Source organism: Balaenoptera borealis, assembly GCF_965194805.1.
Source record: "Balaenoptera borealis genome assembly, chromosome: X".
NCBI lineage: Eukaryota > Metazoa > Chordata > Mammalia > Artiodactyla > Balaenopteridae > Balaenoptera > Balaenoptera borealis.
The window spans coordinates 26,793,717-26,818,534 of NC_138881.1; the positions used below are offsets into that span (position 1 = coordinate 26,793,717).

At 42.3% G+C, this 24,818-nt stretch overlaps 2 protein-coding genes across 3 annotated transcripts in view; both read right to left on the reverse strand.

Annotated features, from left to right (window-relative positions):
- Positions 1-3,422: 3,422 nt before the first annotated feature.
- Positions 3,423-24,818, reverse strand: part of NR0B1 (nuclear receptor subfamily 0 group B member 1) — a 29,854-nt gene continuing 8,458 nt past the window's right edge. The window contains exons 2-3 of one of the 2 annotated variants that reach the window (XM_082378206.1): positions 7,044-11,353; positions 3,423-3,770 (exon numbers count right to left, since the gene is read on the reverse strand). In XM_082378206.1, the coding sequence (XP_082234332.1) occupies positions 3,526-3,770; positions 7,044-8,196 (1,398 nt within the window). In that variant the 5' untranslated portion in view covers positions 8,197-11,353 and the 3' untranslated portion in view covers positions 3,423-3,525. Of the gene's footprint in view, positions 3,771-7,043; positions 15,208-24,818 lie in introns of those variants that run through there. The other variant, XM_082378205.1, reaches the window with a different exon arrangement.
- LOC309621134 (uncharacterized protein) lies at positions 15,306-16,137 on the reverse strand. The gene has a single exon (XM_082378249.1). The coding sequence runs from the start codon at positions 16,120-16,122 to the stop codon at positions 15,364-15,366; it is 759 nt and encodes a 252-aa protein (XP_082234375.1). The 5' UTR covers positions 16,123-16,137; the 3' UTR covers positions 15,306-15,363.

Genomic DNA, 24,818 nt, shown 5'->3' on the forward strand with positions numbered 1-24,818 from the left:
ATTAGTGAATAGGACTCACAGATTTTGTAACAACAGAGAAAACAACCAAAACACCCTTGGCTCCTGGGTAGGCACGGGGTGGGGTTGGGGCATTCATGATATTTGTTTTTCAACACTGCTTCTGGAAGCTTTAGGCTCTTTCTGTAGAAGAATGTTCCTTCATTCTGCCTTGCAAGCTGCTGTGGGAGCGCGTCGGCTTCAGATGGACAGCCAAACCCAGATCGTGTATAACTGCCTGTGAGACCGCGGAGGCTGGCCAGCTCCTGCCGTCCCTGCTCACCACCTCCAAGTGCAGTTCACCCTTGGCAGGTGATGAACCAGTGTCGCTGGCAGAACTGTTCGGAATAGACTGCCTCAGGCAGTCCTCCTGAAAGCAAGGACTGAACTGAATGACTCGGGCCAGATTGAGAGCCTGAGGACAGGAGGCACCATGGTGGGAAGCCACACTGGGGGCCCTGTGAGCCTATGCTGCCTGCCCAACGTGTGTCCTGCGTGGAGTGCCCGAACATCGGAAACTCTTTGTTTCCAGTGTGCCCTCGGGGACTGTACTTCTTGGATGTGTGCCCTGACTATTCTGACACTGCCTCAGCCCTGCCAAGGCTTTGGGTCAGTCTCATCTTACTGGCCAGAGCTCTGCAGGGCCCTGAATTGATACCTCTGGCCAGGTTAAAAAAAAGAAAAAAAAAAGGTTCATACAGAAAGTTATGGAGGAAGGCACTTGGTTTTCTAAGATAGACCTTTGTGGCTAATGGGATGTGTTTTAACGGGCTTTGTGAAGGACCCGTACAGAGCACCATTGAAATCAATTCTGCAGGTTGACCTCACCCTGATATTCTCCTGACCATAATTCTGTAAAGACTCCTTGCCCAAGGGCCAAGGGAGTGGATTGCGAAGACGAGTTCACATACCAAGAGTGAGACTGCTGTCCTTGGAATGGCCTGCTTGCAAGGTTGACCCTTGGCTGACATCTGGGAACTTCAATTTGGGGAGTGTTCCCGCCCTTCCCTAATTAACTCGAAAGAGTGGCTCACTGGGCCTAGAGTGTTTGTGCAAACAAGGGGGTTTATGCTGAGACCCTGCTCCCTTTCTGTGTGTTTGGAATTTTGGTACATACTAGGTAAAGGGTGCCCATGTGACCAGCCCTCAACTGAAACCCTAAACTGTGAGTCTCAAAGGGCTTCCCTGGGCAGAAATATCACACCCATGTTGTTGAATTTTTATTGCTGAGGAATAACGTGCTTGTGACCCCCCATGGGAGGGGGAGAGGAAAGGGAACCCTGCACATGGATTCCTCCAGACTCTGCCTGTGTCTTTTCCCCTATGATCTGGCTGTATATCCTTACCATATCTCTGTGATGAGTCTTAGCCCTGAAGACAACTATAGGCTGAGGCCCACGAGACCTAGCAAATCCCTGAGTGGGGTGTTGATCTTGGGGTCCCCCAACACAGTCACTAATGGAAATCTCAAATATTTTCTTATCACATTATAGACGTAGATTATTTTGAAGTTTCAATTCTATTGATCACTGCCTTGAAATTTAGATATTAGACCTGCCACCAGATAGGATTTTGTGTTGATAAAGATGTATATCATTATACCACATTTCAAAATATTTTTAAAATTTAACATTTTTTTAATCGAAGTATAGTTGATTTATCAAATGGATGGACAACAAGGTCCTACTGTATAGCACAGGGAGCTATAGTTAATGTCCTGAGATAAACCATAATGGAAAAGAATATTAAAAAAGAATGTATATATACGTATAACTGAGTCACTGCTGTACAGCAGAAAGTTTAACTATTTTTTTTTATAAATTTATTTTTGGCTGCGTTGGGTCTTCGTTGCTGTGCGCGGGCTTTCTCTAGTTGCGGAGGGCGGTGGCTACTCTTCATTGCGGTGCGAGGGCTTCTCATTGCGGTGGCTTCTCTTGTGGAGCACGGGCTCTAGGAGCATGGGCTTCAGTAGTTGTGGCACGTGAGCTCAGTAGTTGTGGCGCACGGGCTTAGTTGCTCCACAGCATGTGGGTTCTTCACGGACCAGGGATCGAACCCATGTCCCCTGCCTTGGCAGGCAGATTCTTAACCACTGCGCCACCAGGGAAGTCCAAGTTTAACATTTTTAGTACTATCCTTTGACATAATTCATTTTCTTTGTAATCCTAAGTCTTTTATTTGCTGCATTATGCTGAGAGACTGATTCTGAGATGTCCATAGGATTCATCAGACTGCCCAAGAGGTTTGCACAAAAGAAATTTCAAGACTCCTTGCAATGGGTTATTACCCTAGACTAGATGTGTTAATCACTGATGGGCAATTTATTACCTATCAGTGAATAAACATTTAGTGCCCTAAATTTTATCTGGGGACAAGGAAGAACTAGTTCTACTGATTGCATTTAAAGGGGCAGCAGGGGGCTTCCCTGGTGGCGCAGTGGTTGAGAATCTGCCTGCCAATGCAGGGGACACGGGTTCGAGCCCTGGTCTGGGAAGATCCCACATGCCGCGGAGCAACTAGGCCCATGAGCCACAATTACTGAGCCTGCGCGTCTGGAGCCTGTGCTCCGCAACAAGAGAGGCCGCGATAGTGAGAGCCCCGCGCACCGCGATGAAGAGTGGCCCCCACTTGCCGCAACTAGAGAAAGCCCTCGCACAGAAACGAAGACCCAACACAGCCATAAATAAATAAATAAATAAATAAATACAATTTAAAAAAATAAATAAATAAAGCAAATAATTAAAAAAAAAAAAGGGGCAGCAGGAGCCAACGATAAAGTCACTTTATATTTCATACCATGCTCATTCAATGTGACAGTTACATATATAATGTATCTAAAAGGTGAGATATAATTGGGGGGTTTATAACGATGTTGATTTTTCTGGAACTATAGTGCCTCCTTATAGAATGTAAGTTTCTTGTTGAACTTTACTTACTGTGTACAGAAAAATCCCACACCAAAACTCTGAAAAATCTCCTACTTCACTTTCAGATGCTTCTCTGATCACAGATTTCCACTTGACTTGGTACAAAGACAGTATTCCACACAGCCAATGGGAGTGGAGAAGATAGAGCCAAGTCAACCTACAAAGATAATTTTTGTTTATGTTGCCTAGGTTTTTAATATTTTTTGAAGCCCTCCTTAAACCCTGATGAACCTTTTCGCAATCAAATTAGTGGTTAACACCTTAACATTATAAGTTAATGTTACAAATTTGATTTTGGCAGGTTCAATGGAGAGAGTGGCTAAACTTGTGAAAATAGCGTATGAGTGTAGTCCCCCTGCTTGTTCCTTAAAGATGTACAGAGATGTGTTACCTGTTGGCAAATGTTTTCCTTTGCAATGAAACAGTATGGAACAGAGGATTTTCTAATTGTTTGTAACTAAAGTTTTTCTTTAATTGAATACAAAAATACTATGCATGTAAAAATAATAAGAAAGTTTATTTTACTCTATTTTACACCCTTCTGCCCACAGCTCCTCATTTGTGCTTCATGGTGAACTGCACGTGTGTGGCCCCCGTGCCTTCATAACTTCGCACAGAGCATCTCTAGCATCATATCATCCATGGTGACTGGGCCGATGATGGGCCTGAAGAACAGTTCAGCCAGGACATTGGCATTGATGAATCTCAGCAGGAAGAGGGTGCTGTTCAGTTCGGCAAATCTGGCCTGGTGCCCCCTGTGTGTCACCCTGACGTGTTCACGGAGTATCCGCTGGGTTCCCCACTGAAGTCCCTGGATGTATTTCACGCACTGCAGACCTGGTAGGTCTGGAGGAGAAAAAGGGAGAAAAATCTCTTTGTTAGAAACAGCTCACTCTGAGCCCTTTGCTAGCTTTTTAAATAGATCCATTTCTGCCCCCTTCCCCAGTTAAAAAAGCGCTCAAGCTTCCTGGTTAAAAGTTCTTTTCAACAGCAAGGATAAAGTGCCAAACCACTTCTAAGGTTTCAGGAGCAATGCTTCCAAGAAGGAAATATCATGTAATTATTCTTATTTAATATTCACTATGTTTGTATGCTCACATTTGAAAACTGCTGGCCCTGAGCCAACAAATGCACACTTAATTCAGTATGACAGTAGAATATAGTTTAATGAATCATTGCTCCAGTTCACTATCTATGCACGTACAAAGAAATTAAAATTATTTCAAGAAGTGTGCACCTTTTACCTATGGGAAACAGGCCTTAGTATAAAGGCAAGAGGTTTTGCTAGGTAATATTTTACCATTCTCCTTTGAATTTCCCACCACTGTAATGATTACAGCCCATGGTGGTAAACTTCACAGCCACCAACTGTGACTGACAGTCTCATTTAAATTATTTGCGTGCAGGCTGATTTTAGTCTACAGTCCCATAATAATTTAAGAGATAACTCTGGCCACTTAGCTCATTGTACCATGATTTCTGTACTGGGGAGGTTTTTAGAAAAGTGATTCAAATGAGCATTCCAAAAGGTTCTTTAAAAAAAATAAAGCAGTCTTTGAAAGCATTGTCTTACAGCCATTAGAGGGTTAAAAAGTAAACATGAAAACATGGATTGCAACACGGTACAAAAGTTGCTTTTCAAATAGAGATTGCGTGACCTTCTTGCAGTACAATGTGATATCCAAGTAAAACTGAATGAAATGCAATGCAGGAAAGATTAAACGCCTCTAAGTTTTATAAAGAACGTGGTAAGAGGAGGCTGCTTTTAAAAGTCCTTTGATCCTCCATGATACTAATATTACTGTAAAATTCTTTAACTTGTATTTAAGAAATTACCAATTTACCATTTGGTTTAAATGATGTTGATTATTGTAATCATTTTCCTTCCCTTTTTCTACAAAAGCCAACAGAAAAGTGTTTTAAAAGCATCATGCTAATCGTCACAGAGTAACAGAACCAGCCAGTGTTCTTTCAAAAAAAATAATAGCAATAGGCGAGTCATTTCTAGTACAGGCAAGTATCAAATCTGATAAATGAGAACAAAAATACAGCAACATCGCTAATCCATATTCCAATTCTGATTACCTCAGTCCACGGATTACCATCCCCTACTACCTACAGCTCATTATCCAGGCTTGAGACCCAATTTTATCGCACTTGGATTCCATTCATGAGGGTAAGAAGAGGCTTGTGTGAAACCACCAGAAATCGGAAGCTCCACCAGGTCTAAATTCATGGCTTATTAAAACTTCATCTTGTGAACTCCACTTTTCTCTGCTTTCATACCACACTCCTCTTTTCCCATCATCCACTAAAAGTGCCCCCCCCCAAAAAAAGACTTGCCTTCAAAGTAAAATCAGGAAAGAGAAAAGGCAGATAGATGGACTCCATGGGAGGTGGGAGGGAAATGTTTAAATAAAGATCAGGGGATACAAAATGATAAACAGCAAAGAAAGGCCACACGCTTAGCAGGCATCACTTTTCCCCAGATGCAGGTATATTTATGTTTAAAGCACACCCAGCTTAGCTGGTTAAACTTATTTGAGAGAGGGTTCAGAAAAGCAGAGCAAGAATAATGGATGCAAAACAGGGCGGAGGGAAAGAGGGGAACTAGTGGAATGTAAACTTCTGAAAGCTGAGCCCTTGTCTTACCTTTTTATTCCAACAGAACAAAGCACATGGTAGGTGTCTAATAACACAGCTGAAGGAGCGAGAAAACACTGTCTTCCCAATGAACCACCTGAGGCACTTATTATGGATGCAGATTTGCTGACCCTGCACCAGAGCTACCGAATCAGAGCTTGTAGAGGAGGGGCCCGGAAAGACTTTGAACGACCGCCTTCCCCGCCAACACCACCAAGTGCACAGGCAAGTTTAGAAAACAATGATACAAGCAAAACGTAACCTATCATGATCACTGGGATGAGCTGAGGTCTCTTAAGTCCTGAAATGTGAGGTCTGAATGAATTATTATCCCATTAAATTCTGCTCTATACCCCTTCAAAAATGCTAGGTAGGAGGCAAGGACATGACCCCGAGACTCCTGGTGTCAGGAAAAAAGGATGTGGAGGGAGCATGATAAATACTCTCCCAACTCAAGCTGCCTGGAAACTTCCTGCCCACTTGTGACCCTTCTGGAAGGATGCTGGTTGAAGATGACTCTAGTAGTAGGATATACTCGAGACAAGGTGCTGGGCTGTCCAGGGAGATGTTCTCCAATGATTCGATTGCACTGTGTGGGGCAGAGTGTCCAGCACCCAACAGCCAACCTGAAAGTGTGGTGCAGCAGACATCCCCTTGGGCCCAGGAGACTGGAGACCCATGCTCCACAACTCACTGGCCATTTATTTTGGAGTAAGGTCACTTGGGACTAGACTACCTAACCTGCCAATGGGATGAGGAAAGGGTGAAGGGCAGAGGGGGTTGATGGTCTCTAAGGCGTCTAAAGGCTCTAAAATACAGTGCTCCTGCATTCAGTCCCTAACATGTCTTTCTCCTACCCCTTTGCTAACCTGATACTTACAGACACTTAGATGATGAGACAGTCCAGCTGCTTAGGACCATTAAAATGACCATTCAGAGACAAGACACATGAAACACTAAGTCCAGTGTCCTGTCTGACAGTGTCCCCAGGGGATGGTGTCTCTGTGGGTCCTTAACAAATGTTTCCTCTCTTGCCAGCCTTAATAGACTTCCTCCAACCAAAAGGTTCTAGTAAATTTCAGAGCTGGGTTTCAGAAAGAGACGTTGCAAAATTTGCAGCGAACACAAACTTTTATTTTTTTAAAGCTATGCTACTGGATTTAAAAGATTTGAGAAGGAATAGCCATGTCCCTGAAAGCACAAACTTTTCTGTAGTAACAGAAAGGTGTAGAGAGATTAAGTACAAACCTCGACCAAAACAAACCCCCTCCTCTCGGCTGAGTTTCTGGCAGCACCCCATCCACAAGGAATGGTTTCTGGAGCTCCCCCAACTCTGCTGAGTTTGTCATGATTCCTGACTTGTGCCCCCCAAACTCCCCTAACAATGAAAACTCTTCAAGTGTCTGTGCCAGGGGTAGGTACTGCCCAGTGCTTGTAGGAGCAGAGAAAAGCCAGAGCCGAGGCCGGCGCCCTTACCCGGGTTAAAGAGCACGGTCCCCTTGAGGTAGGCGTACTCCTTGGTACTGATGTCCAGGCTCCAGCACTTGGCGAGGAAGCCCTTGATGGCTTGGACCTCGGCGGCCAGTGGCAAATGCTCGGCCTCCGGCGGCAGTACCAAATGTGGCTGCGGCTCGTCGCCCTCGGTCTCCCGCCGCCTGGTGGTGAGGATCCTCTGCAGCAGGCTGGGTTCGGAGGTCTCTACCGTCTCAAAGTTCAAGCGGTCCTGGGCCAGCTCCAGCATGAGTAGCGGCGCCCAGCAGCTGCGCACCAGCACCAGCTGCTGGTCCAGGGGCAGCACCTGGAAGCAGGGCAGGTACTTGACGAAGCGCAGCGTCTTCAACAGGGCCGCCGAGGCTGCCTCGCAGACCACCTGTGGGCTCTTGAGGGCCACCCGCCGCTGCGCGCCGCACGAGGGGTCCCACCAGGGGGCCCCCGGCTGTGCCTCTGGAGCCACGTGCGTTTGCTTTGCGTTCGTGGGCACGTTGCAGAGGATGCCGCCCTGCGGCGGGTGGTCTTCACCGCAAAAGCAGCAGCGGCACGGGAGCGCCAAGGCCCGCCCACGCGGCAGCTCCTCTCCGCCCGCCAGCCTCTGCGCGCAGTAGGAGCGGTCCCACCACGCGCCCCACGGCCGCGCCTCAGGAGCTTCCGGAGCCACGTGCGTTTGCTTTGCGCTGGTGAGCAAGCTGTACAGGATGCTGCCCTGCCGCGGGTGGTCTTCGCCGCAAAAGCAGCAGCGGTACAGGAGCGCCGTGGCGCGCCCACCCGGCAGTCCCTCTCTGCCCACTGGGGGCTCCGAGCCACAGGAGCAGCCCCAGCACGCGCCCCCCCGCCGGGCCTCGGGCGCCTCCGGAGTCTCCTGCGTTTGCTTCGCGCTCGTGAGCATGTTGTAGAGGATGCTGCCCTGCCGCGGGTGGTCTTCGCCGCAAAAGCAGCAGCGGTACAGGAGCGCCACTGGCCTTTCACCTGGCAGCCCCTCTCTGCCCACCGGGGGCTCCGAGCCGCAGGAGCAGCCCCAGCACGCGCCCCCCGGCCGTGCCTCGGGCGCCTCCGGAGTCGCGTGCGTTTGCTTCGCGCTCATGAGCATGTTGTAGAGGATGCTGCCCTGCCACTGGTGGTCCTCGCCCGCCATGGCCCGCCGTGCCCGTAGCCCGGCTCTGTCCACTGGCCGCCGCCTGCGATCTATTTATACCGAGCGCGCACGCACGCACGCGCGCGCGTCGGCCGTCTCCGCCTGGGCAAAGGCGCGGAGGCGGGCGCGGCGCTCGGGTGTGTTAGCCCGTGACCTCGGCGGTTCAAAAGGGGCAGATGCTCCTTAACAGCTGAAAATGGAAGAGGAGCAGAGCCGTGGGAGCTCCCGGAAACTTCCCTCCTTGTCATTACACCCTTCCCTGCGTCTGGAAGACAGAGCTGAGCGCAGGGAGCAGGTATTTGGGGGCACTGTTCCAACTTTTTCCATTGAACCCCGGCGTCTAGTTTGCTGCCTTTACTGGGAGGGCAGGGGTACCGAAAAGGGGAAAAATCTATTTCTGTGCCATATTTGCAAACTTTCATTAAATGACCAAACTTTGTATGACTTATATTGTATATGGATAGGGAGGTCTCATTTTAAGGGACGTTGAAAAACATAGACCATGGACCAGCAGTGTCGGCGTCATATGGGAACTTGGTAGAAATGGCCAATCTCAGGCCCCAGCCAGACCTTCTGGCTCTGAACCTGCATTTTAACGAGGCTCACAAAGGATCTGCGTGCACCTTAAATGTTGAAAAAACACTAGTCTAAGGATGCTATCGTAAGCTTATTGTTTAATTCAAGTAATATTTATGAGCACCCACTCTGTCGTAGGTGTTGTGTTAGAGAGCTGTGGGCAGCGACCAGGTTATAAAAGTGGCTAATATTTGGGAATATAATAATCACAAGGGGCTAAAAAGTTGCTACAGTGAGAACTTTGGATTCTTCTAGAGATATTATATTGGGTAGATGTGCAATTAACATTTCTTCTCCCACCGTTTCTAAGCGAATAATGAGAAGCACAGGTTTCAGGAAGCCTGGATCTTTTGTTCTCACTTGCCACACAGCCTCTTGCCTCGAGCCCCAGACAGGCAATGAGATCAGTGGGTAGCTCCACATCACCACCTGACCCTTGTGTAACTAGCTGTTTCACCAACCATCTGGTTAACTTGAAATCACAACCTTTTAGCCCTCAAATTTCTCATCTCTCAAATGGGAGGTTTATTTAGTGATCTCTTGGGTCCATGACTGAAAACATGGAGCAAGGAAGGGGGACTGGTGTGTACCAGCTGGTATAGGAGCCCACTTCTCTCTCTCTCTCTCTCTCTCTCTCTCTCTCTCTCTCTCTCTCTCTCTCTCTCTCTCTCTCTCTCTCTCTCTCTCTCTCTCTCTCTCTCTTAGTTTCTCTGAGACCTGGAATTCTGAGGATATGAGGAAAACCTAAGTGACGCTTATTTTGCATTCAGCCTGTAATTTTATTTTGCCTGTGAGAGGCCCTATAACAGTGCTTAAATCTCTGCTCTGGCACCAGATTGCCTTGATTTTAATTCTGGCCCTGACACCTTGTAGCTCCGTGGCTTTGGGAAGTGTATTAGCTTCCTATTGCTGCTGAAACAAATTACCACAAATTTAGTTGGTTTAAGGCAACATAAATTTATGTTACAGTTCTGGAGGCCAGAAGTCTGAAATCAGTTTCACTGGGCTAAAATCAAGGTGAGATTCCTTCTGGAGACCCTAGGGGAGACTATATTTTCTTGCCTTTTCCAGCTTCTAGAAGCTGGTTACATTCCTTGGCCCCTGGCCACATCACTCCTGCCTCTGCTTCCATCTCCTTTCTGACTCTCATAAGGATCTTTATAATTACATTGGGCAAATCCAAATAATCTAGAATGATCTCTCCATCACAAAATTCAAAATTAAATCCCATTTGGAAAGTCCCTTTTACCATGTAAGCTAACATCTTCCCAGGTGCTGAGGATTAGGACATGAACCTCATTGGAGGCATTATTTAGCCTTTCACAGGACAGTTACTCAAGCCACCTGTGCCTCGATTTCCTTATTTGTACAATGCGGACAATAGTCTCTGTGAGGTAATCCTCCTACGTGAACTAATTCGTGTAAAATGTTCGCTTGGTACATGATGAGTGTTGGATGTATCAACTATTATCTACCCCTTTTTAAGATAATGTGGGATAACTTCAGGGTTAAGAGACAATATAACCCCAGCACCACCCTTATTCTCTCTCTCCTAAGGAAGCCTGTCCTCACTCTCCACCCTGAAGCTGTCTCATTATTTTCTGCATGTCCACATTTCTTGGCCCAGATTCAGAACACTGGATGGGTCACCTGGTCCACAACAATAATATATATTGGAAATGTTATCTCATTGTCCCCTTCATCATTTGTTGTTTCCAATATTCAAGCTACTGTTTGGGGTACTGTTACTGCTGCTTCAGCAATCTCCCTGCTTGATGAACCCACCAACCAGCCTCGCTGAAAAACCCGGCCTGCCTCAGTCCCCTCCTTACGTTGCCAGTGCTAGTTACTTCTTATTGTGTTTCATTTTATTTTCTTCCTAACAATGATCAGAATTGGGTATGATTGATTGATTTAGTTATTTGATGCTTGTTGATTCTCTCTCCCAACTAGTATAAAAGTCCCTTGAGGGAAAGGAATTAGCCACGCTGTAGCCCAGCAACTAGAACAATGTCTGGCATACACTAGGTGCTCGAAATTATATTTGTTGGCCAACTGTATCTTTAGCGAAAGAGTAGAAGGCTGTAGCTCCTACTCTCAGCACAGAGAGCAAGTGTTCCCACACAACTGTGGCTGCACTGAACATGGAGAAAGAGAAGTTAAGAGGCCCCGTTGGACTCAGAGCTTTCTGGAGGCCTTTTTAAATTTTTAAAAAAATTTTTTATTGAAGTATAGTTGATTTACAGTGTTGTGTTAATTACTGCTGTACAGCAAAGTGACTGAGTTACACATATATATACATTCTTTTTCATTTTCTTTTCCATTATGGTTTGTCAGAGGATATTGAAAAGAGTTCCCTGTGCTATACAGTAGGACCTTGTTGTTTATCCATCCTATATACAATAGTTTGCATCTGCTAATCCCAAACTCCCAATCCATCCCTCTCCCACCCCCCTCCCCCTTGGCAACCACCAGTCTATTCTCTGTGTCTGTGATTCTCTTTCTGTTTCATAGATAGGTTCATTTGTGTCACATTTTAGGTTCCACACATAAGTGATATCATATGGTATTTGTCTTTCTCCTTCTGACTTCACTTAGTATGATAATCTCTAGTCGTATCCATGTTGCTGCAAATGGCATTATTCCGTTCTCTTTTTTTTTTTTGGCTGAGTAGTATTCCATGGTATGTATGTATCACATCTTCTTTATCCATTCATCTGTCAATGGACATTTAGGTTGTTTCCATGTCTTGGCTATTGTGAATAGTGCTGCTGTGAACATTGGGGCGCATGTATCTTTTTGAATTAGAGTTTTGTCTGGATATAAGCCCAGTAGTGGGATTGCTGGATCATATGGTAGCTCTGTTTTTAGTTTTCTGAGGAACCTGCATACTGTTTTCCACAGTGACTGCACCAACTTACATTCCCACCAACAGTGTAGGAGGATTCCCTTTTCTCCACACCCTCTCCAGCATTTGTTATTTGTAGACTTTTTGATGATGGCCATTCTGACCGGTGTGAGGTGGTACCTCGTAGTTCTGATTTGCATTTCTCTAATAATCAGCGATGTTGAGCATCTTTTCATGTGCCTATTTGGAGCACCCACCCCCCCGCCTTTCTTGATACACAGAGTGCTACACGTGCTGTGGTAAAGTTACAAGAGAACTAGGTTGACAGCCAGAAGACATGGCTTTGAGTTTCGGCCCTTCCACTCTAAAGATATAACACTGAAAAGTCATTTAACTTCAGCCTTCACCATTATGGAATGGGGAACAATTCTATAAACCAGTATTAATGTGTACAGCCTGTTTTAAGTCATTCAAGGGTTCTTCTTCTTATTTCTCTCTCAATATAGCCCTTTACAGAAATGTTTGCTGACCTCTTTGCTACATCGAAAATATAAAGCAACTTAACACTCATTAAGTTCACAGTTACGAGAACTTTACACTCATCCACTTTCTAATGATTTAACATTGAGCAAAGCATTTAACACTATGTTAGCCTTTTCAGCTATGAAACCAGAAAAAAATGCTATAAACTATTTTAATATATGTATCCTAGCCCTGTATAATTCAAGGGTTTTTCTAAAACTCTTTTAACTTATCAACTATATATTTTTAAAATCCTAGTAACTTAAATCCATTTTTTGTGACTTTAATCATCCACACCTCGCACGTATTTGATGCTTTTGACTTTGACTTTCAGGCATTGTGTCACATTGAAACTTCAGTACAGTGCCGAGAACCATGAACATGTAATATATTGGTTATAATTCCTGTTCTTTCCCAGGAGCAGTCTTCTGACTTTCTTACTTGTGCTTTTCTTGAAGTTGCGATCTTCTGTTCGCAACTCTGAAGGACTTTCTAGGTTCTTTGGATTGACTGTTTTGAAGAAGAGATTACCTGCTTGTCCTTCATAAGTATTCATCCTTGGAAATGTCAGGAGAAAACGACTTCATCTTTCCACTTTCAATTTTTTTCCCTGAACGAATAGCTCCCGAGAAACAAAATCATCCAAACAAGTGCAGAGATTCCCGTCAAGTTATGCCAGCCTGCTGGTTGCTACAGGGTTAGTGAAGACATAACCTTCTAAGGCAGGCACAGGCTTCTTCATTTGATTTGTTCCGTGTCCTCAGGTCACCATGACAGCTAGACAAAAGGACACTCATCACCTGCACCTGTCATGTGCTGAGTTTGTCCACAACTTCAATTTGGGTATTTACACTGAGTCATTGTTCGATGACCTTGGTCAATTGGACACCTGCTCTGTAGAATCCATTATCTGTTCCAACTCATGGTGGGAGTAAAGCTGCTCTGCCTGGCTGAATGTAACCTTCAACTTCAAAGTAATGCAGTTTTCACTAAAGGATGGAGGAGTGAAGTACACGTGGGGATAAAGCTGGGTAAAATTGTAAAACTGAACTTTGCACAGCAAGCGGCTCTTGACCTGGAAGGCATGGCGATCTGAAACCTGATAGGAATTATCAATCCAGGCTTAAAAGAGCTGGAGTGCCTCAGAATTCAGTTCCTTCAGTAGACAGCTGACAGGGAGTAACAATAGTGTTTTCCTTACTTTTCAATGTATATATTGGGTAAACACTATTGTAGAAAAATAGTGGCTGATAAAATCCAAGAGATAGCCTCCCTCCTATTCCTTTCCAACACCCAGAATGTTGAAAGCTCTATTTACGGAAGAATTAATAGGCTTTAGCTGCTGATTCATGAAACCCTTAAAGAAGATCAAGTCATCATTATTTATTTCCTTCAGACGAGCTACAAAGAAGGCAATCCATTGCCTTAGGGGTCACATAGTTGCTGAACTGGAATAATGACTCATACTCACGGTAATTCTGAAATGTTCTAAAATCAATTTTCTAAATCAATCGAACAACCACTCCGTTCAAGGAAAAACGTTCATCAAATCAATTAATTTTATTGCAGCTACCAATTTTGAATACATCCCAATACCAGATGTTGATCAAATTATCTAGTTAATAAATTCAATTGACTGGCAGGTTTCAAAATGATTGCCCCATTGGTTAGCAAGCTATTAAAATTGGTTTGACTGGTAAATTGGGAAATCGTTGCTCTATTGGTTCACATAGCTATGTCCCCTAATGATGATGGTAATTTTAGTTACAGACTCCCCGTGTATTGGGATCTGGAACTGGAGTAATATCTCTCTTCCTGGAAATAGCTTTCTTTTCTCCACAGCCATTATATCTAGAGTGCCTTGTACATTCCCTGGCATACTAAAGGCACTAAACAAACACCCGCTTAATGAAACAGAGTGAAGTTTCTTCCACATCTACAAATCTTTTAACTTCATTAGGTTGCCCAAACTTTTCTTCTTTCCTGTCACTGTATGGGTTTTAACAATCTTGCCAGCCCTGGTGGAAAGACCCTAGGTCCCTTTTGCCAAATACCAGCTACCTGTTTTATTTTATTTTTTTAAATTTTATTAGAGTATAGTTGATTTACAACGTTGTGTTAGTTTCAGGTGTACAGCATAGTGATTCAGTTATACATATATTCATTCTTTTTCAGATTGTTTTCCCATCTAGGTTATTATAAAATATTGAGTAGAGTTCCCTATGCTATATAGTAGGTCCTTGTTGATTATCTATTTTATATATAGCAGTGTGTGTATGTTAGTCCCAAGCTCCTAATTTATCCTCCCCCCACGTTTCCCCTTAGGTAACCATAAGTTTCTTTTCAAAATCTGTGAGTCTGTTTCTGTTTTGTGAATAAGTTCATTTATATCATTTTAAAATTAGATTCCACATGTGAGTGATAGCATATGATAGTTTTCTTTGTCTGACTTGCTTCACTTAGTATGATCATCTCTAGGTCCATCCATGTTGCTGCAAATGACATTATTTTGCTCTTTTTTATGGCTGAGTAACATTCCATCGTATACATGTACCACATTTTCTTTATCCATTCCTCCGTTGATGGACATTTAGGTTGCTTCCAAGTCCTGGCTATTGTAAACAGTTCTGCAATGAACATTGGGGTGCATGTGTCTTTTCGAATTATGGTTTTCTCCAGATATATGCCCAGCAGTGGGATTGCTGGAACATATGGCAGTTCTATTTTTAGTTTTTAAAAATATTGTTTTTAAAGCATACTGTTCTCCATAGTGGCTGCACCAATTTACATTCCCACCAACAGTGTAGGAGGGTTCCCTTTTCGCCACACCCTCTCCAGCATTTATCATTTGTAGACTTTTTTTTTAATGTATTTGTTTTCCTAGTTTATTTTTATAAGAAAATTTACTAAACTCGAGCATCAAAAGCAGCTGGGATTTTACTTATTTATGGGAAATATATTTGTACAAGGGAAAAAAATTAACCCCGTTGTCTAATTATCATGATTTCCCATGAGAACATTACTTATGGCTTTGTGTGATGACTTTGAATCTGGGCAGAGTGAGACTAAGGAACTGATTCTCCAATGACGACGTTAACAACCCTTCCATCAATCTACCTCATAATCCCGGCCCCAGTAACAGACTTTAATCCATAGATTAAACAGATTTGCCAGCATGTCAAAAAGAACCTTTATTCTGTTTATAACAGCCTCTTATGCTCTCATGCTTTCTTGCCAGATGCCTTTGGAGCAGGTGCTTTCTGGGCTGGAGCTTTCTGACCCTTCTGAGATTTTGGAGGAGGTGCTGCCTTCTGGCCTGCAGCTTTCTGGGCAGGAACCTTCTGGGCTGGAGCCTTCTTACCTGTGGCGGTCATCTTTTTTGCTAGAACCTTTGCAGCAGCTGCCGTAGCTGCCCCCTTAGCAGCAAGTGCTTTCTTGGGAGAAGCCTTCAGGAGAGCTGCCTTTTGAAGTTTCTTAACTTCAAGCTTGATTAATCTGTTCCTCATTTTCCTTGCCTTCATGACTTTATAACGATCAAAATCTGTCATCTTGGCTTTCTTTTCTCTGGCTTCAATCTTCTTGGCCCACCTTGTGGCTGCCCACTTTGCATTGATATCTGCCTTCTCCCAGGCTTCTCGGACATACTTCTGGCGGGCACCGTGTGGGAACCTGAGGATGAAGTCAGTGAGCTGCATGCATTTGAAAGACATAGCCTGTCTCCTTACTTGAGTGCAAGGTCCATCCACCAAAGCCCTGTTCTGATCAATAACATCTACAATCGCGACCAACCCCCCGGCATGAGGCCCAAAGGAGACGTAGGCCACCCAGCCAACCTCCACGAAGCGCCTGAACACCATATTGGCGGCATTCGGCGAAAAGCCATTTGTAGACATTTGATGACGGCCATTCTGACTGGTGTGAGGTGATACCTCATTGTAGTTTTCATTTGTACTTCTCTGATATTTAGCAATGCTGAGCATCTTTTCATGTGCTTTTTGGCCATCTGTCTGTCTTCTTTGGAGAAATGTCTGTTTAGATCTTCTGCCCATTTTTTTATTAGATTGTTTTTTTTTTTTTTGACATAGAGCTGCATGAGCTGTTTGTATATTTTGGAGATTAATCCCTTGTCGGTCACTTTGTTTGCAAATATTTTCTCCCAAAGGGTTGGCTTTTCGTTTTGTTTATGGTTTCCTTTGCTGTGTAAAAGCGTTTAAGTTTAATCAGGTCCCATTTGTTTGTTTTTATTTTCACTACTCTAGGAGGTAGATCCAAAAAGATATTGCTGTGATTTATGTCAGAAAGTGTTATGCGTATGTTTTCCTCTAGGAGTTTTATAGTGTCTGGCCTTACATTTAGGTCTTTGATCCATTTTGAGTTTCTTTTTGTGTATGGTGTTAGAGAATGTTCTAATTTCATTCTTTTACATGTAGCTGTCCAGTTTTCCCAGCACCACTCATTGAAGAGACTGTCTTTTCTCTATTGTATAGTCTTGCCTCCTTTGTTGTAGATTAATTGACCATAGGTGCGTAGGTTTATTTCTGGACTTCCTATCCTGTTCCATTGATCTATATTTCTGTCCTTGTGCCAGTTCCGTACTGTTTTGATTACTGTAGCTTTTTAATATAGTCTGAAGTCAGGGAGCCTAGTTCCTCCAGCTCAGTCTTTCTCAGGATTGCTTTGGCTATTTGGGGTCTTTCGTGTTTCCATACAAACTTAAAAACTTTTTGTTCTAGTTGTTCTATGAAAAATGTTTTCATTTTTCTATGAAAAATGTTTTAACCACTCTGATTTCTAGCTTGATAATTTCGAAATGAGAATAAATATATTATCTGTGTTTACTTCACAAAGTTGTTGAATGTATGAAATGATTGGCAATACCTCATGTGAGTTATTACAGTTAGATTGCAATTTCTTTAAGTCAGAAGCATCAGACTTTGTGAAGTGATATATTGCCCAACTAAATCAAATATGTGCATTTGAAACTCTCTGTACATATACATCTAAAATGCATTTGAAATAAGGCATTCTGCAGTTGATAATAAGTCATTCAAGTTTGGAGTTAAATGCATCTAACATTAGTAGTGCCAGAAAGCCTAATTGCTCTCTCTGAGCCTGCAGTGACAAACATATGAAAAACAAAAAATACGTGATACTTTGAGTCACAAGCCCCTGGTTAACAGTTTATTAAGCGTGACACTGTTAGGACTGTGTGTGTGTGTGTGTGTGTGTGTGTGTGTGTGTGTGTGTGTGTGTGTGTTCTTTAGAAATTGTATAATGCGAGGGGGGTAGTCCAGGGCCTCAGCCAAAAATGATCTGGAGCCCACAAGATTCAGGATGGTAGAATTTGGTTTATAGGCTGGTAAAGGGAAACCATCCAATGCCACTTCTGTAACCTTCCTCCAGCTGGAGTCTTATGGATGAACTAAAAGGTGTCATTAGGGACCAGATCCTGAAGATTATTTCAATAACCGTTCAGCAACATTTGAAGTTGGAATTCCACATATAAGAAAGGACACACAAATAAGAAATTAAACTTTTCATAAAAATTCTGCCAACGTACACCTATACTAGAAGTACTATAATGTAAATAAAATATAATTTGATATTTCTCTGGTATCTAGAATTGTATGTGTGAGCGAACTAACTTTTTAAAAATTTTGTTTGTGTATCTTTATTGAACTATAGTTGATTTACAATATTACTTTCAGATACACAGCATAGTGATTCAATATTTTTACAGATTATGCTCCATTTAAAGTTATTACAAAATAATGGATATATTTCCTTGTTTGTATGATATATCCTTGTGCTGTACAATACATCCTTGTTTCTTACTTATTTTATAAATAGTTTATAAATATATAACAGTTTGTATCTCCTTATCCCCTACCCCTGTCCTGCCCCTTCCCCTTCTCTCTCCCCACTGGTAACTACTAGTTTGTTCTCTAAATCTGTGAGTCTGTTTCTGTTTTGTTATATATATTCATTTGTTTTATTTTTTAGATTCCACATATAAGTGATAACATAGAGTATGTCTTTCTCTGTCTGACTTACTTCACTAAGCATAAGACCCTCTAGGTCTATCCACACTGTTGCAAATGGCAGAATTTCATTGTTTTTTATGGCTGAATAATATTCCATTGTACATATATGCCACATCTTCTTTATCCATTCATCTGTTGGTGGACACTTGGGTTGCTTCCATATCTTGGTTATTGAATGCTGCTATGAGCATGGGGTACATGTATCTTTTTGAGTTAGTGTTTTCACTTTTTTCAAATGTATACCCAGGAGTGGATTTGCTGGAGAATATGGTAGTTCTATTTTTAGTTTTTTGAGTAACCTCTATAATGTTTTCTGTAGTGGCTGCACCAATTTACATTCCCACCAGCATTGTTCAAGAGTTCCCTTTTCTCCACATCCTCGCCAACATTTATTATTTGTAGACATTTTGATGTTAGCCATTCTGACAGGTGTGAGGTGATACCTCACTGTGGTTTTGATTTGCATTTCTCTAATAATTAGTGATGTTGAGCATCTTTTCACGCGCCTGTTAACCATCTGTATGTCTTCTTTGAAAAAAGTCTATTCAGGTTTTCTGCCCATTTTAAAATCGGATTTTTTTTGGTTACTGAGTTGTATGAGCTGTTTATACTGGGTTGGCCAAAAGGTTCATTCGGGTTTTTCCGTATTGGGTTGGCCAAAAAGTTGGTTCGGGATTTTCCGTAAGATCTTACTGAAAAACCCAAACGAACTTTTTGGCCAACTCAGTATTTTGGATATTCACCCATTATGGGTCATACGATTTGCCAATATCTTCTCCCATTCAGTAGGTTGTCTTTTCATTTCGTTGATGGTTTCCTTTGCTGTGCAAAAGCTGAGTGAAGTAACTTTTGTATTATTGATATCTTTTAATTCAGCAGATAAACTTTAATCTCATAATAAGTACTTCCTTTTCAGACAGAAAAGATCGTTCTAAATGGGTTTACCTTGTTTGGCATCTATTAAATGTTGATTTAACATTCTTAATTACAATTATGCATTGGTTTGCTTGGTATCTTTTTAAAGTTCTTTGATTAAGGGTCAGTACAGCACGGTCTTTCACATATCAAGGCCATTGAGTCCTATTAGAAGGGTAAATTGTATAGCGAAATGTTTCACTGTGTGCAAATCTCAGCTGTATTTTAGTTAAGTAAAAGCACATTGGCTTTTGATCACCACTCGATCAACTACTTATAACGTAAAAGGGATGGCTAAACAATGGGCGCATTCTTAGTCAAAATTCCAAATGTAGCTCTGGGAGTAAAAGGGAAGAAGAAAATTGTTCCTTGATAATCACAAATAATAATGTTGCCTTTAAAATATTCTAAAATGGTTTCGTCATAGAGATATTAATGGTTCACTAAGTCCTGGCTATGCAAAGTGTGGTCTTCAGACCAGAGCACCAGAATCATCTGGGAGCTTGTTAGGAATGCAGGATCAGGTCTTGCCCCAAACCTGTTGAATCAGAATCTGCAGTTGAGCAAGATCCCGAAGATGATTTGTATGCACATTAAAGCTTGCAAGTCACTCCATCAATCTCTGCTTCTCAAATTTGGCTGCTCTTTGGTATCACCTGGAAAGTTTGAAAAATTACTTACTTAGGACTGGATCCCACTCCCAGAGATTCTAATTTAATTAGTATAAGGCATGACCTGGGCATAGAGAGTTTGAAAAGCTCCCCAGGTAATTCTAATGAGCAGCTAAGTTTGAGAATCATTGATCTTAAGAATAAAACCCAAAATCATAGTCATTACATAATAATAATAATAGTAGTAGTAGTAGTAATATTTGGGGATAATAAATTCTTCAGAAAGCACAGATGAAAGCAAACATGGAAACTGTAATTAATGAAAAGATTTTGTCCCATTATCACAGTAACACTGATCAGTTTATCAGATCAGCAGAGTGATAAGGGGATGGGACAGAAGTAGTGGTGAAGGGTAGGACTTGAAACACAGGGTGAGGCAGAGTAACCTAGACCCTGAAAAGTACCAAAATGCATGGCTTTCGATAGCAAGGGTTCAGTACCTATACTAGTGTGGCTAGCAAGGGGTCAGCATCATTCACCTTTGGAAAATTGGGACCCCAGGAAACCACATGTAGTTCTCTTGTGCTTCCCTGCCTTGTTGAGAGCATTGATATATGCACATGACATCTAAGGAATTCATAAGAAGAAAGGGGAAAAGCCAGGTATTATCACTGCCTTAGCTTGAGTCCTCATAATCTCTTGTTTTATGTCAGTGAACTCCTAACTGGCCTCCCTGCCTCTCATCATCCCCCTAAACTATTCATCTTCCAAATGCTTTCAGAGTGATCTTTCTAAAGTATGATTTTGATCCCATCAATCCATTGCTTAAGAAAACACTCCAAACACATCCCATTACATGAAACATCACCTCCTTGGCATAATGGGTCTGGGAGGGAATTAAGATTTATTGAGCATTAGATACTTCTTTTGTTCTCTAAACAAGATCTATGAGGTAGGTGTTATTGATCCCATTGTACAGATTAAGAAACTAATGTCCTTTTCCATGGAGAGATTATTTAATGGCAGAGGCAAAATTAGAATTCTGATCTGCCTGGATCTTCACTATCTAGCATGGTATACAAGATCTTTCATAATCTCACAACCTTTCTGGATTCATCTTTCAACGTTTTCCCCATGTTATAGATGCCCAACCGGACATTACACATCCTCAAAACACGTCATGCTTCTCACTATTCCTTTAAAAATTAATTTCCTTTAAACTTTTGAACATGATATTTGTTTCTATAATGTCCCGCTTTTAAAAAAGAGTCTTTGAACTCTTACGTAGCCTTCCAAATTCAAATTCAGTGTTGTTTCCTACATAAAGTGTTCCCCAAATCCCCTAAATAGGATTTGTCTCTTTCTTCAGTGTAATTATAGTACTTTCCACATATCCTATTAGCTTTCGACATACTGTTTTGTAATTATTTTGAATTTATTTATTTATTTATTTATGGCTGTGTTGGGTCTTCATTTCTGTGCGAGGGCTTTCTCTAGTTGTGGCAAGCGGGGGCCACTCTTCATCGCGGTGCGCGGGCCTCTCACTATCGTGGCCTCTCTTGTTGCGGAGCACAGCCTCCAGACGCGCAGGCTCAGTAATTGTGGCTCACGGGCCCAGTTGCTCCGCGGCATGTGGGATCCTCCCAGACCAGGGCTCGAACCCGTGTCCCCTGCAATGGCAGGCAGATTCTCAACCACTGCGCCACCAGGGAAGCCCTGTAATTATTCTGATGTATTTATTTCTCTATTACAAAACGAGGTTCTTGAGGATACAAATCATGTCTTATTCATTTTTGTAAGCAACATCTTCTTCATCTTGGGATCTATATCAGTCAGATTGGGTTAAGTTATGCCATATAACAACCCCTTAAAACTCAGTGGCCTAAAAGGGCAAAGGTGTGTTTCTTGCTTATGATATGGGTAGGTTGTGGTGCCATTTCCTGCTATCTTGACTCCAAAATCCAGGTTGATAGAGCAGATTTTACCTGGAACATGGCTGGTTTTGTGACAGAGGGAAAGGAGATAAGGTGATCCATGAGTCTATAAATTTTCTGCTTAGGATTGACACACACCACTCCTACCCATATTTTGTTGGCTAAAGCAAGTTATATGGCTACTTCTAATTTCAATAGTGTCATGATATGTAACTTTACTGCAGGAAGGAGCATTTCAAGTTACATGGCCAAGGCTGATGTCAATGAGACAGGGGTATGTAAGCCTCTCTCCAGTGAAATGAGGCAATGAACAATACCATCTACCACAGGGCCACCTACACTCCAGGAACATTCCCTCTTCGCCACACAGTAAAGTTGCATTTTACACAGACTTGCACTGTGTTCCTTTTAAATATTAAAGCATCAAAATATTAATAAGATCCTACTCTGAGCATAAAATTTTAAATAATGCAGGTTTCTTACATTTAAATATTTATCTCAAAAATCACATAATTTCAAAACTGGAGGGCGAAGTGAATTGAAAACTCTGGTCTGTTGCCAAGTGGCAACACTATTTTATTGGTACGTGGAAATACTATCATCCTTTGTTAGTACTAGTCTTTCTTTCTTTTTTTTTTTTTAAATAAATTTATTTATTTATTTATTTATTTATTTTATTTTGGCTGTGTTGGATCTTTGTTGCTGTGCGCAGGCTTTCTCTAGTTGCAGCGAGCGGGGGCTACTGTTCGTTGCGGTGTGCAGGCTTCTCGTTGCGGTGGCTTCTCTTGTTGTGGAGCACAGGCTCTAGGCGTGTGGGCTTCAGTAGTTTTGGCTGGTGGGCTCTAGAGCGCAGGCTCAGTAGTTGTGGCGCACGGGCTTAGTTGCTCCACGGCATGTGGGATCTTCCCGGCCCAGGGCTCGAACCCTTGTCCACCGCATTGGCAGGCAGATTCTTAACCACTGCGCCACTAAGGAAGGCCAGTACTAGTCTTTCTTATACCAGGTATCAGGAAACACATTTCTTATATACAGTTGCACCTATTATAGGCAAAGAATACATATTTCAACCCAGTCACCATTTTTCCACTATGAAAAATGGTTTTCCCAATTTTATCCCTGATTTGACCACTAACCCGCTTCCACAGAGACTTCAAAGCAAGTCAGATTCCTTCTCCCCCTCATTCATGTAAGGAATAAGAATATAATGCTAAGATCCAGAATCAGTTTTGCAGATTAGATGGCTCACAACATCATATTTTAAAACTGGGATCTGTAGTATTCCCCTAGGTAATACAAGAGAACAGTGAAGTCCCCATTCTGTCTTCCATTATCCAGCCAATTAACAAACCAATTAAGTGGGCTCAGAAAGTGTTTTCCTTCTTTGTCATTATTCACCAAGTAAAAATTTGGTGGAAGAAGGTTAAACTTTGCTTAACAACTGCTACAAAAAGGTAAACAAAAAAAAGAAATGAAAAAGAAAGGATTTTTTTTCCTATCAAACCTTTATATTCAACTTACCAATATCATGGAGACATTCATCCCAGGGTCTGTTATTTTAGTTAATATGTAACAATGCAGGTGTGTTTTATTACTATGAAAGCTGACCTTCCTCCTGCTCCAAGTGATCCATGCACATTCTCAAATGCCATATTGCTCCTACAAACAGTGTGATGCGCCTTTGGAACAGAAACTGATGACATACAATTTTCTGTAGCAATCATTCTGAACATAAATTAGACAAAGGCTTTTTGCCCAAACATGAGCAGTTAACTCACATAAGATAATTAAAATATGTTTTATGCCTAAATAATTTATTTAAATCTTTACTGAAATCACTGAGATACTATATATATATACAGATGTCCAAAAACTTCAAGCTCTATCATACAAGGATATTTTTCAATGTCCTGCATGTTTGACCTGTTTTGCATTATTGCACAATGAAAGTCTTTTCATTTAGCAGATTTTTATTGAGCACTAGTATGTTTCAGTTACCATACTAAGCATTTTCTGTCGATTATTTCCTTCAATATGAGTCTCAGGAAATACTTTCTTTGAAAGTCATTCTTAAGTCAGGGCCTGAAGGGTACATGGGATTTGCCAGGGAAAGGGAAAGCCTTTCAGGTGGAAGTTAGTCCAAAGCTCTCAAATGCAAAACATCTCGGCACGTTCAAGGAACTGAAAAGATACACATGTGGCTGGGACAGAGTGTGAGAGGTAACAAGTGGGGTATGTTGACAGTACCATCACCATGTATGGAGATGTTGAGCTACTGTACATTTTCTGTATCTCCTTTATGAGTGTCAATATGTATTTGTTTAAAAAGAAACCTCATGGGGCTTCCCTGGTGGCACAGCGGATAAGAATCCGCCTGCCAATGCAGGGGACATGGGTTCGAGCCCTGATCCGGGAAGATTCCACATGCCGCGGAGCAACTAAGCCCATGCGCCACAACTACTAAACCTGCGCTCTAGAGCCTGCGAGCCACAACTACTGAGCCCGCATGCCACAACTACTGAAGCCCGCGTGCCTACAGCCTGTGCTCCACAACAAGAGAAGCCACCGCGATAAGAAGCCCACGCACCGCAATGAAGAGTAGCCCCCTGCTTGCTGCAAGTAGAGAAAGCCCATGAGCAGCAACGAAGACCCGACACAGCCAAAAAAATAAAATAAAATAAAATTTAAAAAAAAAGAAACCTCACTTGGCTGTGGAGAAAAGGGAACCCTCCTACACTGTTGGTGGGAATGTGAATTGGTGCAGCCACTATGGCAAACAGTATGGAGGTTCCTTAAAAAACTAAGGATAGAGTTACCATATGATCCAGCAATCCCACTCCTGGGCGTATATCTGGAAAAGATGAAAACTCTAATTCGAAAAGATGTGTGCACCCCAGTGTTCATAGCAGCACTATTACAATAGCCAAGATATGGTAACAACCCAAGTGCCCATCAACAGACAATTGGTTTAAGATGTGGTGCATATATACAATGGAATATTACTCAGCCATAAAAAAGAATGAAATAATGCCACTTGCAGCAACATGGATGGACCTAGAGATTATCATACTAAGTGAAGTAAGTCAGAGACAAATATTATTTATCGTTTATATGTGGAATATAAAAACTAATACAAATGAATCTATATACAAAACAGAAACAGACTCAGACATAG

What these genes read in the sequence shown, in the direction of transcription:
- LOC309621134 (XM_082378249.1), bottom strand. Translation starts at nt 16,122, where the DNA reads ATGCTCAGCATTGCTAAATATCAGAGAAGTACAAATGAAAACTACAAT.